This window comes from Diadema setosum, chromosome 1 (assembly GCF_964275005.1).
Source record: "Diadema setosum chromosome 1, eeDiaSeto1, whole genome shotgun sequence".
NCBI classification, from domain to species: Eukaryota; Metazoa; Echinodermata; class Echinoidea; order Diadematoida; family Diadematidae; genus Diadema; species Diadema setosum.
In genome coordinates, this window is record NC_092685.1 from 26,353,956 (window position 1) to 26,370,341 (window position 16,386).

Genomic DNA, 16,386 nt, shown 5'->3' on the forward strand with positions numbered 1-16,386 from the left:
AATTGTGACAAAGTAAATGTCACAAATATGTGGAATAATAAGAAATAAAGAAATTAATATATTATTTCAGAGAAAGAAATAACAGAGTGCATGCATGAGTATGAAAGATGAGTAAATACAAGTAATTATTACTGACTGGCACGTCTTTTTCCCAAGATTTAGCGGTATCCTTCATCTTAGAACAAACATTCATAATTACAGTGTATTATGAAAGAAGTGAACCGAATTTGAATTAAAAATAATGTGAAAAAATGAAAAAGTAAGTTAATTAAGTAAAAAAAAACGGTAAAAAGTAAAAAAATATGAAACACAGTATACCGAATACATGTATTACCATAGATGTCCAAATGCAAAAGTGTTAAATATAATATATCCACAAAAAAAGGGGGGGGGGCAAAGAAATCTTTGGAACGATCAACCACAGCTATAATAACAATACATGCGTGTACTAAATGAAGATGAAAACAATGACAACACTCTTTTTTAGAACAATTAAGAGAAACTGGCTTGTATTATCATCTTAATTATCACTAAATGTATTGTAATCATCACAACAATCATTACATGACAATTAATTTCAATTAAATAAGGTTATTGTTGATAAGCAGGTATAGCCCTAATAGTATTTGTATGTAAACACATACGAAAATGAAATAGCGACGGTTCGTAGATACACGGTATTGCACGTTACCTATTGTAGAGGCCCTACAGCGGGTCTCACGAACCGGCGTAATACAACTTACGTCGGTTCGTGGGACCCGCGCTTAAGTACATAACCTATGGTGCGCGCAAGAAACGATGGATTTACGAACCGACGCAGTGAGTTTGAAGACAGAAATATCGTAAATTTTTTGAATTCACACTAAATTACACTATGGATAGGAAGAATAACTTCCACTCTCATCACCCTGTCAAAATTTCACACACAAGACAGGAAAAGTCATTGAAAACGTTGTCTAAAACTTGTGAGATCTTTAAACGCGATTTTCTCAGAACTGCATTTTCGCTCAAAAACGAAATAGCGTCGGTTCGTGGTAATGCCGACGAAATGTGCACCAGATAGTTGAATTTCAATTCCAAAAATGCAAAGCTCCCCAGTGTATGAGGGGGGAACAGTCCCCTTCCACACCCTCCAAACTCTCAGTCCGCCTCCATAGACTCGATACACATCGAAAGACACACAAGTTGAGCGAGAGGTGACACATACCATGATTTAGCCATTCTCATTTCCATGAAAAGTTATTTTTCCTCACTTTTTTTTTTGATTGAAATTCCCCCAACATTCCGCATAAAAGTATTCACCAGATAGTAGAACATCTATCTCAATATCCGCTAACCTCCCCCGCTCGGTCCACCTCCACAAATTTAGTACACAGCGTCAGACACCGCACGCGGAACTGACAAGAGGTGACACATATACCACGATTCAGCCATTTCTTTTGCCTGGATTATTATTTTCCTAACTTTTTGATAGAAAATGTCCCTAATATTCCATAAAAAGTGTGCACCAGGCAGTTGAATTTCAATTACAAAACTAAAAACAAAAACAAAACAAACAACTCCCTAGACTTGGGGGGGGGGAAATATCCCCTCCAACAACATATCCCTCACCACGATGCGTTTCTTCGCTTGGGTGTTCCCCACCCCTCAATGAGGTCGACATCTTCATTATTCTACGCTGGGGGGGGGGGGGGGGAAGGGGGAGTACTGCTTCTGTGCCTCCATACCCCAAACTTAAACACCTCCATGAAAAAAAAATCCTGGGTACGCCTTTATCTGCCCTGATGTACTATTTATATGTGTATATTATTCATACATATACTTGTGGGTCAGTGTGTGTGTCTATCTGTCTGCCACTCTGCCTCTCTGTCCGCATGGGCGTCACCAGGGGGTGCGCTGGGTGCGAACGCACCCCCCTTCAGACCCTTAAAAGAAAATACCACTTCAGTCTGCGAGCGACCTCAACGCCGGACTCTAAATAATTGTTCTTTTTTATTATCTTATTATGTGTTTTTTTTTCTTCTTCATTTTGCACCAGGGACAAAAAGAAATCGCACCCCGGGCTCTGGCAGCACTGATGTTCCTTTACAGTGCTTACAACCTATCTATCGACCGTACTGTATCCGTACGGTATTTCATTCATTGTGCAACGGATTATTGAATTTCAATTCTGAAAATGCAAAAGCTCCGTCGCATGGGAGGGTGATACCCCTCCACACCCTCCCCCGTTAGGTCTCCAACCATACACTTAGCAAACTTGGGGGATTGACAAATTTCAGAATATTTCATCAAAAAGCATGTTTGAATATATAATTGAATTCAAATATATTCAAAAGTTCCATCATCCTCTTTGATTTATGTCCCCCCCCCCCCCGGTTCCTACCCACAGATTAGCAAGACTCGACACATTTGGGGATGACAATTTTTCGGAGTTCTTCAAAGAAGTGTGCATCAGATCGTTCTATTTCAATTCTAAAAATGCAAAAGCTCGCCGTTTGGGAAGGGGCTACCCTCCAACACCCTCCCCTGTCAACTTCCATGTATTACTATGCCTACACAGTGATGTTGCACACGTGGAAACAAGGCGAGATGCCGCGAGTTAGTAAAGCAGTTATCTTTTTCCTCTTTTTTTTTTACAGGAAAAAAAACAAATTTCACCAGAAGTTTGCACTAGAACGCTGAAGTTCAGGTCTGCAAATGAAAAATCTTCCTGCCCCCCCCCCCCCACCCGCTCGGTCGCTCCCGCTCCCTAGCACTGATGCTATATTCCACCTTCAGTTTTTGTCTCCCCCTACCCCCCATGATGAAAATGGTCGACGCCACTGGAGTGGATTATGCAGAGGAAGTCATGTGCTAAAAATGTGTTAAAATGAAGGTTCATCATTGATTATTGTGACAATAATTATTATTGGGAGAAATAACTAAAAAATCACGATAACAATTAGCAGCCACTTATATTCTGTGTCTGGAAACATAATCAATAATTTCTTGTTAGTCAATTTGTAAGGGCAGTATATATGCATGATATAGGGTGCCCTTTACATTAGCGTATTCACCTTGCCCCTAGAATCTGCACGGTTAAAAAAAAATCATGTTGATGTGTTTTGTTTTGTTCCTTCGTTGTATATGTTCGTTTCAAAAGTCAAATTCCCTTAAATCTCCCTCAGTTTGTGTGTGTGTGTGTGTGTGTTTGGAAGAGCGGGGGGGGAGGCAGAGGGGCATTGCCCCAAAAGATATTTGTTGTGCCCCTGTAACAAATAATCGATTAATTATTTAAAGACCAAAATAAACAATAAAGGCACTTTTCTCGTCTAAAAGTTGTCAATTTCATAACTGGAAATGCGAAATTTTCCGCACATAACAGGGCGAATAATACACTAACAATATACATTATTACATCAAAACACTAATATCTAATTGAGTGTATAGATGGTAGCCTCGCGTCCTCGAGTGTGCCCCCTGAAACATACCTTTTTTCCTTTTCTTCTAGCTTCTATGCTCATATAAGAACAAATTGTATTGCTCGAACAATGCGATCACGTTTAAGCGTTTAATGAATACATTTCAGAGAATGGCAAAGTAAAAGTAGCTCACTCCCTGCCCGTACTTAGTAAAATGAATAGTTTTCCAAAGTTATGATCATAGTCCTTCGCAGTGATTTTTAGTATGTCATTTTCCCTAGAAATTTGATTTAAAATGCTCTACAAACGCGACGTTTACACTCTTGTTTTACAAAAAAAAAAAGTCCCTACCGTGGGAGGGGTTATCCCCCTCCCACACCCTCGCCGAGGATCTCACACCGTCACATAATGTACCCCCCGTATAATTATAATCATATAGTCCCTCACAGCGAATTGTTTTACTATGTTTATTATACCCTATAAATTTGATTTAAAATGCTCTATAAACGCGACTTTTACACTCTTGTTTTTACAAAAAGTCCCTACCGTGGGAGGGGGTATCCCCCTCCCCACACCTCCCCCGCTCGGTCGCTTTGATCCCTCGCCGAGGATCTCACACCGTCACATATACCCCCGTATGTTATAATCATAGTCCTTCACAATGATTTTTCCACTATGTAAAATGAATACTTTTCATAAGTTATGATCATAGTCCAAGTTATGATCATAGTCCTTTGCAGTGGTTTGTTTTACGTTATTTAGTTCCTTAGAAATTTGATTTGAAATGCTCTATAAACGCGAATTTCCACCTTTGTTTTGACAAAAAGTTATACCGTGGGACTCGGGGGGGGGGTATTCCCCTCCCACACCCTCCCCCGCTCGGTCGCTTCGCTCCCTCGCCGAGGATCTCACACCGTCACATAATGTACCCCCGTATAGTCCTTCATAGCGAAGATTCGTGCATGTATACAATCACATGTATAATAATCAATGTACAATGTGTACATGCACATGATAACACAGGAGCCAATAAACCAAATTTAAAAAAACAGCAACTCACAGGTTACATTTTTTTTTAGCGTCAAAAAGCACCCCCCCCCCCCTTGAAAAAAAAAGCTGGTGACGCCCTTGGTCCGTCTGTACTTGTGGGGCCCACCCTAATCCGTGTTGGTAATTTCGCTCGGCTTTGGCGAACAAAAAGTCCATCACTTGAGTAGATTGACATATCTACTCAATAATATACTCTATATACACTATAATACACTATTTATCATAAGACTCAGCATTTTTTTCATTTATATTTTAGTATTCTTTATATGGGTCACATAACACACTATATGGTGATAACATTACTTGTTGATGAGGGTACTGCAGAATTAAGACAGCCATACTTCACGATTAAGTGTGCAGCATTGCAAACCAAAGAAAACAAGTGTGAAAAAAAAACAGAATTATTTACCACAGGCCATCTTGCCATTTAAAACAAGAACAAAATAGTTTTGAATAATCATTTGTATTGCCGATTTGTAAGATATAATCATTTCATTACCACCGGTAAAATTCTGCATATATCGGGTGGATTAGATTTTAGATGTTGACGTGTATCACCCGTATGGTAGCAACACACAGAAATCACTCCATTGCGATTAAAGGGCTAACAACATAAAATTTACGATGTAGTCATTGATGAACACGTGATATTCCTCTCTGTCACTAATGACCATCAGAATTTGCTAGCGAGGCTTCAGTTTAATCCAGGGCTCTTTGCGTTCCCGCAGAAATACTCACAGGTGCACATGGAGCGTGATAATCTCCCTGATTTCAAAGTATTGTCGTCAAACTTGACTCTAGAGTACTGAATTCATTTTTGGAAAAACCACGAGTATCGATTCTGACACGCCTGACTTAAACCTCAAGAGTTCAAAGGCGCCTGAATTTCACATTTTCCCCCTATATGTTTCTCTGAAAATTCTGCATTGAAACCGGATGGAACTACCTCAAAAACAATGTTATTCAAAGCAGTGAAATGTTTGGTATTCAAGTGACTGTTCCAAAATGTAGGCAGAGCTGCCAAGTCTTCCCCATTCTGCAGATGCATGGCTCCCTAAGGAACGTATTACGTTCTTTATCTCCTAACAAAAAGAATGCAAAAGCCCCCTTGATTTTTCGGGATCATCCCACGAGACCGGCACCCAAGAGTCATACAGCCTACGACCTCGACATTAAAAAAAAAAGTCCATGCGTCATACAGCCCATGTGTCATGCAGCCCATGAGTTCGACACTAGGCAAACAAGGCTCATGAGTTCGACACCAAAAGGCAAAAACAACCCATGAGTTCGACATTTCAACACGGGGCTAATTAATGTGTCGGTCTCATGGTCCTTGTTTACTCATGGGCTGTATGACTTGTGGGCTGTATAACTCGTGGGTGTCGGTCTCGTGACGTGCACCCGATTGTTCCCCTTGGGTCTTCTGGGTGCATTATGAGTAACACACAATTATCTTCCTGATTGCCCTTAGCAACTTATAGTTGACTTGATTTGTGAATGTTAGCAGCCCTTTGTAGAGAGAATAATATTCACAATGGCACTCTTCTTTTGCCAACTGTCAACCTGTGTTGCATGATATACTGTAGCCTTATGGAAATCGTGAAACCTTATTGTAATGTCTTTTCCTGAGAAACTCGAATATGCAGCCTCCGTAGGGGGAAGTGGCGACAGTTGGTCATGGATCTTCACATCAGGCACACTTGAGAAATGCCATAATAATATTAATAGCATTTGCATCCTCTTCTTTGTTATTCTACGAAAAGGAAGCTATATATCCACAGCATCACTAAATTATACTGGTGATGAAATCTCCTCTCACCGGCAGTATGAGTAGTTTGTACCGATATTTATTTCCAGGAATTCCCAGCAACATATTCCTCTAATAATAAGCATTCTCTTAGTTGTGAATCGTTCATACAGCAACTACACGCCAGATTATAGCGTACGAACTCTCTAATCTCAGGTTACTGAATCTTTAGTATTTAGGGCCCATAGTGACGTGTGTATGGTGAAGTAGCCCTAATCATTTGGGAGGTAACCGTTGATCCCAAGGGCACCGATGGGATCAACATAACTGACCGACTTATCATACGACTTATCATACATATCCAATCCTCACTCTCTTGAAATGGATATAAGTGAAATGTGTTCGTGATTGCGAACTGTCAAGGCAAATTCTGACATTAATTAAAATATGCAAAAAAAAAATATATATTTTTTTCTTCACAGACTCTTGATGAAACATGTATGAGAAGGATTAACAGCCTTCACTGGAACCGCTCCACCCCCCCCCCCCAAAAAAGAAAGAAAGAAAGAAAAGGATTGTATATATTCCATCACATTTCAGTTCAGTTTAATGCAAGTCTAGTTCATTTCAGTCCGTGTCCAAGCAAAGTATTAAAACAATACAAGTCGACACATTATTGAACTTACCTAATTTACAAAAGGTACAGTAATAATATGATTATAAAGAACAATGACGCCGATAGTTTAATGCATATTGAGCATATTATTGAGAAGAAACAGCATAAAATGCCACCGAAATACCCAAATGCAACTTGTGGTGCAAGTGCATGCATGGACAACTGAGTGGGGGAAACGAGTTGGGCAATCCAAAGGGTCTCGTGGAAGCAGAATGATTATAAGCTTTCTATATAGATTCCTTGAGTGAGATACATTGGGTTATGTCCTCACACAGTGAAAAGCAGACGTACACACATAATGCTGTTACACACAAAATGCTGCTTTCCGCTATATTACTTTGTCTGTATTTTATACACGCATAATGAAAGGGATGAAATTTACAGAATATCTAAATGTAGTGACAGGCGCAATACGAGAAGGGTAAAAAAAAAAATCTATGAAATGGTGGAGGAAATTAGAGGAAAGGGGAGAGATTTGGATGGAGAAGGGGTGACCAGACAAATTTTCATCCCTCTCGGTGAGTCTGAGCACACGAAACAACAACAATGTTTACAGATTGTCCAAAATTTTCCATCAAACAGTCACACCGCTAAAAAATAAAAAAAAATCCCACAGAAGATATTGTCAAAACTTGACAATAGCATCATGTACAAAACTAATGAGTAAAACGTATTCAGAGATCGATGACGCCATGTTGGTAATACCATGTACTGCAGCACAAGAAATAATGCGCTACAAAAAGTGAAGGGTAAAAACAAAGGGTATTGAGAGGGAAGGGGAAATGAAGAAGTACATAGGGAACGTGGAGAGGGAAGGAGAGGGGAGTGGAAAGGAAAGGGCGGGGGTGGGAAACGAGATACTGGAAGAGAGCTGAGAGCTAGAAAGTATGGGTAATCAGGGAGGTGAGGGTAATCAAAGTTAATTCAAATAGTGTTCGGTCAAACAATAGAGAAGTTCTGTGCTAACTCCTTGGTCAAACCGCCCGTAATAACCCCTTGGATAATGTTGGAAGATATTGTCAAAAACGTATTAATTAACGAGTACAAATCTAATGATTAGATTGTATTCAGGGACCAATAACGTCGTGTTGGTATTACAGTAGACATGGTAGAGGAATAATGTGAAGGAATGCCATGATTGCCGTGAACTAAAGTGCTTATAGCACATCTGTATTACTTTAACTGAAGATCTACGAAGATTGAGGTGTATTTATGAAATTCGCGCTTGCCGAGATATTAATAGGACAGAATGGGGATGCTGGAGTACTTCTCCGATTTCTTCCCTGTTTACATTTGCGAGATCGAATGTTTAGAATCTAAGTTTTAGAGGCATTTACAGCTTTCCGCTGCAGCAAAATACATGTATGTTTACATGAACTTTGGGCCTTACAGGCCAATATTCAAACAAAAGCATACATTCATCCTCTCTGTTCCTTCTTCTTCCGTTCTTTTTTCATTCTTTCTTTCCTTACTCTTGGTGGCTAGATTTTCCTGGCGTGCTGCTAATGACGAAGGACAGAAGTTGACGTGACTGATGTGTTTGGAGAATGATTGGATATGACAGCTAATATAAACATATTAGGGAAGATTGAAGAAGAGAGAGAGGGAAGAAGAAAGTGAATGTGAGGACGAGAAAAAAAAAGAGATTACTTTATATCACAATCTGTGTCCCTGAGTATTTAGTAAATATAATTTGAGGATTGTAACAAACAAAAAAAGAAGTAAGTTGATCATTCTACTATATGTAATCGTTCGAAGACGGTTATCATTTTAAGGTGTTTCATAACTACACGGTTGCAGTAACAATGTAACTGTGCGCATTATTTACATTACGTGTAGTTTGTAGTGATACGTTCACTTATTTACATATCTATTCGTTCCGTGGATGGATGCTATAGGAAGAATGCACCGAATAACACTACTCTTGTTCAAATATTACTTGTCATGTTATAACGAATACTGTCAAATTTGACATGAGATGCTGAATTTAAGTATGTTAATACAATATGATAATAATATAATACATTTACATCATTTATCGCTGAAGTATACGCTCGTCGGACCTTGATACTGGAATTTGCGCTTTATGATTATACAGGAATAATACTACCACTGTTTTAGTCTTAGTTTAATAATGATAATTATTCAAAAAAAATCACAGAACTTATAACAATAATGTTGATGATTGTAGCTCTGTAGCCATTTTACGAATTTATTTCAGTAATGTTTGAAAGATAGTGTAGAGTGTAGTCTGCGCATTTCAGTACAGTGCACAAAATATTTGATTAATGAATTGATTAGAGGTCAACTTTGGTTTCGGAAAAAAAAAAACAATCAACTTCCATTGTATGCTTATTTGTCAAATGCAATGCATTTTTTCTTCTTCTTTTTTTTTGGGGGGGGGGGATCAATATTAACGATTATGATTCATTCATTCATTTCATTTATTTATTTCATTTTCATTTTCATTTTTTTCTTTCAACAAAACATAACACAATGTAGATCAAAAATGCAATCATAAGCATATATATATATATATATATATATATATATATATATATATATAATTACAAAGTATGACAGTCAATGGTAATCAACAAACATACAAAAATATGCACACATACTGGAATTACAAAGTTATGTTTGAAAGGTTAAAAAATGAGAACTGAGAGGTCCACTAAAAAGCATTGCTTGTAGATTGTGGACCACTCGTTCTTCTTCTCTGAATTTATGTCAAATGCTGATGACGGTACAATATTGCTTTAGTTCACCAAAATATGAAAAATACTTTATATTTTCCTAAATTAACAACCTTTTCTTACGACTAGTGTTTCATAGATCAAAGGAACATAATCATAACACATTCTTCCCTCTTCTGAGTGAAATATCTGTAAAATACGTAAGCCTGCAAAGAGTTTAATAAATACCATTTCCGAGAAGCACTGTTAACATGTTGATGTCTTTCTTAACTGTAAAAGTCATATCCAGAACATTTGTATGAAAGATGCAGGTTCTGTTGTGCTGAACTATTGCATAGGAACCATTCGCCGATCTTTCTAACTATGTTGTAAGCCCCTATTAGATTAATATTGTGGCTCTTTGATTAGCTTGCAAAAATAGGATAAACTACGTAATATTGTATACAAGTATATTCACTTATGTGCATACATGTATATATATATTTATATATATATATATATATATATATATATATATATATATGTATATATAATATTATATATACTAGGTGTTACAAAAAAAACATTTCCACTTTTGATTCTTAATAGTTCAAAAACTATTTATATATATATATATATATATATATGTATATATAATATTATATATACTAGGTGTTACAAAAAAACATTTCCCACTTTTGATTCTTAATAGTTCAAAAACTATTTATCAGATAACACTGTCATTGATATGAGCAATAACTGAATAGTGTACAATTTTGTAGGAGGCAATTTCAAAATGACAGCATAATTCAGTTTCATTACATTAAACATTGATTTTTCAGTTATGTTTCAGATTTTGCTCTATTTTCAACCCTTTGTACAAAACTTCAACTTTGCACAAAACTTTAACTTTGCACAGAAGTCAATTGATGTGTATGGGAGTGTGTAGTTGACACCCAGACAATTAATGGTCCTGGACAATGACCAGGATTTGAATGCTCCATTATCTATTCATGAGGACTTCCACTGTCACAGCTAGTCTTTATTCATTCTGAAATGTGGTGTATGCAAGCACATGGAAACATGTGCTTACTTTTTTTATGTGCATGCATTTCACCCTTTGCCAGGAATTCAGACTAGCAGTGCCCAGGGCAATCCATCAGTAATAATTAATAATAGCATGCCTTGGAGCAGAGTTCTGAACAGGTGGTATCCAGGTCCATTGTTCAGGGTCATTGTAAGTATACACACTCACATACACATCATTAGTTCCTGTGTAAAGTTCAGGTTTTGTACAGAGGGTTAAAATTTGACCAAAATCTGGAACCTAACTTTGAAAATAATCATGGATTTCATGACTCTGATATAGGTTTTCATATTCAAATCACCTCCAACTTAATTGTACACTATTCAGCTATTACTCATATCAATGACAGTTTTATTTGATATATTTATTTGATATATTTATTTGATATTTGATCCATACGACATGCCGGTCCTGACACCTGGAATTCTCTTTCTCATGAAGTGCGACGGTGTCAATCAAAGCATACTTTTAGAAGACTAGTAAAGAATACCCTTCTTTGCAAATATGTTTAAACAATACTATTTGCATGGTTCTTGCCTGCTGTCTTACCCCAGGTTCACAGGTTTATTTTGTCATACGTACACTACGTACATAACAGCAGCGAGTCTTTCTATGTTAGTTGCTACCAGAATTGTCAATCTTGTATACTTTTAACTACCATGATGTAGAGTATCCCTCTCCTTATCTTTTCCTCTCACTTTTCTTTCTTTTTCTCTCTTTCTTTCATCTTCCTATCTATGAACAAATTGAACGCGCATAATACATTTTTTTTTTAATGATGTTTATGTACATAATATGTGTACGTTATCCATACTGGGCGTCCCAGTCAAGCTTTTCATAGCTTATGACGATCCAGACAAAATGTGTAATATGTTTCATGTACAAACTATGTGCATATTTGTGAATAATGTATGTATATGCATTTTGTGAATAAATCAAATCAAATCAAATCAAATATAGTTTTCGAGTTATTAAGCATCAAAGTGGGAAATGTTTTTTGTAACACCTAGTATGGACTTTTGATTCTGTCATATCCATTTTTCTTCTCTCCATCTCTTTCTATGTTCGACCTTTTCACCGGTACAAGTTTGTATTTGCAACCCTGTATACCCATAGGCAGCTCCGCGCGCGTGCGCGCGCGTGTGTGAGAGCGATTGAATGAGAATCACCGTTTGAACAAGTTGTAATTTCTTAGGAACATTAAGTCTTGTGTCATACCCCTGTTAATGGGCCTTATTAACGATGTTTTGTATGCTTCCTCAATGTCTATACGCAATTTATTATTTTCTGTACTTTTTTTTTGTTCCTCTGCGTTTTGCCTTTGTCTGTTCCCTTTATTTTTATATGCGATATAAACTTTATGTAACAGATGACTGATAATCTTGAATACGATTAGTGTCACATTATAACTAAATACATCATTAATTCTCTGATTGTTTATCAAAATCAATTAATCCTTGCGTCCAGTTTTTATTGCAACTGATTAACGAATTTACGTCGATGATCGGCAATTTGTCAATCAAATGTCATTTTATCTTGGTCATAACTAATTGTCATCGTCATCCGCATTAATATGTGAATATCATTGTCATCATTATCATAGATATATTTTTAGAAATTTTCTAATTTGTCGGCATTTTCATGGCTAGTCAAAAAGGCCCAAATGAATGGTAATAATTAACTACCTGGGTTTCTGTCCTTCAGAGATAAATCAACTTCAACGTCAACCCTACATTTCGTTCAAGCTGCACAGGTGTAGATGATTTTCGTCATTTTTCCATGTCAACTACCTTGCTCAGACAGTTTTAAAACATTTACACTGATGTAGTCATGTCTTACTTTTCCACTGTTAGTCATGCGCAACTTACGGATACAATGTTATTGACGCAACTTAATCGTAATTTCGTCAATTATCTCCTAAGAATCCGTCCTGAGTCATCATCCGCAGAACGCCGTCACTGCCATACAGTCGGCCACTCCAGGAGGAGGCGGCGGAGGAGGTGGAGGACGAGGTAGTGGTGGAGGTGGCGGAAACGGCGAAGCTGGAGCCGGTGGTACCGGTGGTGGTGCTGGAGGAGGGAGCAGCGGCGCGGTCCTCTCGCACCCTCAAGCCGTTAAGGTTGAACCTCCAGAACACACAGACGAGGCGGGCACGACGCCATCGCACATCCACGAGGCGCCCGAGCTGGCCAACCTCACAGACGCCACCGGGCTTCAAGGCTTCAAATTTCCATCCGATATGATCCTGCCTCAGGTGAGAGAGCGACAAAACTCAAAAGGCACCACCTATATGTAGCACATAAAATTCCTACGAGTTGTTAATAAGTACGTTTCTCGTGTAAAGTGAAAATGAAGGCCGCAATCGCATAAAGCTTTACAAACAAACAAAATGAGGTGAGAGATCATCTTCCAGGCAAAGAGAGAAAACTAAAATGAGGAAGTATTACACCGATATTTACGCCTGTAGATATGAAGAAATTATTTGGCATGCAAAGAAAACTGACCGATTCTGTTTATGTTGCCGCCAGTATGTCGCAGATCAATATACTTGAAAGTATAATCTAAAGCATGTGCCTGGAAAACTTTTTTTCTTTCCCGTAGACAGTGATTACTATACAATACAATTTCTCTTCTGCAATCGCTAATTCTTATCCTTTTGTATTTGCTTTTTTATCACTTGATTTTTCACGAGATAAATTCTGGCTCTTTATAAGAAAAAAATTGTTTTTCCAAACACAAACGTAATACCCTGTCATATTGGTATTAACAGATGCTTCCATTAGCCCTGGCGTCAAGCAAAGGAGACATAAACGTGAACCAGGCAGCCCAACTCGCTACAATGTCAATGTTGATGAATCCCGCCATTCTGAGCCCTGCGCTCAATCTTTCCACGTCAACAATGGGTTTGACGACGCCACTGCAACATCACCATCATCAACAGCAGCAACATCAGCAGCAGCAGCAACAGCAGAACCACCACCACCACCACCACAACCACAGCCACAACCACCACCATCCACAGCAGCAACAGCAGGCGCAACAGCAGCACGACCAGCAGCAAGATCTGCCCTCCCACAGCATAGCCACCACTTTGAGCAGCGTGCCTGTTTCTGCAGTGTCTAGCGCACTGAGTGCTGCTCTGTCACAACAAGCTGCAACGGCGGGCACCGGTTTTCCCGCCAGTGTGACGGGTCGTCTGCCATCAGCAAACGAGCTTCTCAACAGCGCGGCCATGGCTCTTTCCTCTTTGTCAGCTAACGCAGGCGGCGGGACTGGTTCTGGACATTTTGCCTCTGAGTAGCATCATGGAATAATTACTTCCCAAATTTTCATAAATCATTGGAGTTATGATGTATATAGTGTAATCAAGACCTGAGTATTCTAAAGCATTTTCAACTTCCTTGATTTGCCTTGAATTGCGCTTGTTTGTTCCCATTTTCGGCCATCGTGGGGGCAACCATTACTGGCCAATTTGCCTTTGAAACAATGTCTTCCTTTACCTTTGCCATTTATTGCGTGAGATTGAATGTAGTATACTCAGATGTTAAACAGTACATGACATTTTTATGTAAGACGGATTTCTGAAGCCAGACAATACCAACAGAGTTATGACTAAGCAGACGACATTATGTGAAAGTTCAATGTCGTCAGCGTAGGCATGTTGACATTCGAGCTCTTCATCTTCTGTCCAGTGATTGCGCTTGAGGAGTAAGTTTAGCCGATTAATTTCGAGAACCCGTTTCGCCATTTAATAACCCTTTATGGAAATTGCGATAATATCTCGGAGGATGTATGGTTGATTTGAGGGACAACGTCTGAAGACGAACGAATGTTTCACTTTAATCGTCAGTGCAGAGAACAATGGCAGAATGGCAAAGAGGTGTTTCTATTAGAAGAGAACACGGCTCGCAATCGTTTAAAATGCAGTTTCGCTTCTTAGTTTGAAAATTCGACTGGTATGTCATCGTGAATGTTTAGGCGTCGTACTTATATATTTTTTTTTTCACGCCTGGGGACATAACATTGCATAAAACGCCTCGAAAGACTAGTAAGCTTTTGGGTTCGAGTTCAGGGTCGGTAGGGTTCGAAAATATTTGGAAAGACATGACATTTTCATCGTTGGAAATTACACGGACCAATATCTCATTTGCCAGGGTCATAATTCATTGGCCTCTCTCCTCTCCGTTTACAAAATAAAGACATCCTTTGTAATAACTCAAGAATGCGTGACAGAAGACAGGCTCACATAGGGGGAAAATGGCAGTGGTATCGATTTCAAGGTAACTTATGATATATCACATACTGGTTTCATATCTTTTGTTATTTACTAAATAATCACAATCTTTGGTGGATTTGTGTCGACGTGTTTTGAATATTTCAGGTGCGTTATCATTTTGTTTGCTTTCACCATCATTCCAGCTGCATTATCCAAACCTTATTTCGTACATCCAATACTCGTTTGTGTTACATACATCACACCTCCTGAACAGTTGTAGAACTTGTATGAATCTAACCTTCAACACATTTCTTGTTATTTCGCTTCTCCCTAACAACCAATCTCTTCTTAGATCTGTCTATTAACTGTTATTCTTCATTTTCTTATGTACCATACTTACTACGTGCCTCTGTCATTTCATCTATCGGTGTTTGTTTTCCTTGGCTGTCTATATTTATCCACATTGTTACCCCACAGACCTGTTTCATTTTTTTTTATCATGGCATCAGTGATCAATGTATCTCTACCACATTACCTATCTGTTTCTCGCGTCTCAGTCAGTATGTCACGCCAATCCAATCTTTATTGAAACTATAGGGCATAATTTATCATGTCTTTATGATATGAGATTGATCACGCATTTTGAATCTACTTTAAGTAATGCTGCGCGCACTGTGCGATGCGCATTTTTAAGTATGATGCCTTGCACCATGCATTCACGTATTTTTATGACATACCAATACCATCATCCCCTGCACTCATGAACTAAAAATTGCGTTATCAAGATTTTTGTGATTTTTTTTTTTTTTTTTTTAGGAATTCATTTATGCGTAAGGCTTATTATTATGTCGGTGTCGGATTTGTCTGGCAGAGTCACGTCACACGTACAGAGCACAACAGCAGCGTATATCATCTTCACTCACAACAAATAGAGTGCGGACAGCTAAAGCTATATAGATGACATGTACACCCGCCCTTTCTTGGCCTCACGTCTACCTTAATAAAGCCGACAAACCCCGAAGACTCTGTTTGACCTTGACTCTCTGCAATACTACTGTTTAGTATGCAAGTGTTTTCTTAACTCTATAATGATACGCTACGTGATATTATGTCGAGTTGCGCTCTATTTCTCTAGTAATCCAACGCCTTTGTCTTTGCATTAGCTGCATGAGTGTGAATTAGCGTAGTGATTGTATTTGAAAGGTCTCCAATATTTATCCATCTGACACGGTAAGTGCATCAAGCAACACGTGGTAGAACTATGTAATTCTATTCTCGAGCGTATCCAAGCATGAGCAGGCTTTACCATCCTGCCTCAGTTTATCATCATGAAAGGGAAAAAAAAGATGAGGAAGAAGATGATGACGAAAATGCCATTTTTCATTCAATTCTTTATTTTCTGTCGTTTGTTCTGACAGCCCTTAAATGAAGTATTGATTTTCTAATAATTATTATCTACAATTTTTTTTTTTTTACGATTTGATGATGCTAACATTATTATTCTACACGGCCGTCGCGTTTTGCTTTTGTT

General features: G+C 38.3%; 1 protein-coding gene across 1 annotated transcript in view; it reads left to right on the forward strand.

Annotated features, from left to right (window-relative positions):
• The window catches only part of LOC140228962 (uncharacterized), a 63,518-nt gene extending 49,578 nt beyond the window's left edge, over positions 1-13,940 (forward strand). Inside the window, exons 3-4 of the mRNA XM_072309226.1 lie at positions 12,562-12,893; positions 13,410-13,940. Of these exons, the coding sequence (XP_072165327.1) occupies positions 12,562-12,893; positions 13,410-13,940 (863 nt within the window). The remainder of the gene's footprint in view (positions 1-12,561; positions 12,894-13,409) is intronic.
• Positions 13,941-16,386: the final 2,446 nt, after the last annotated feature.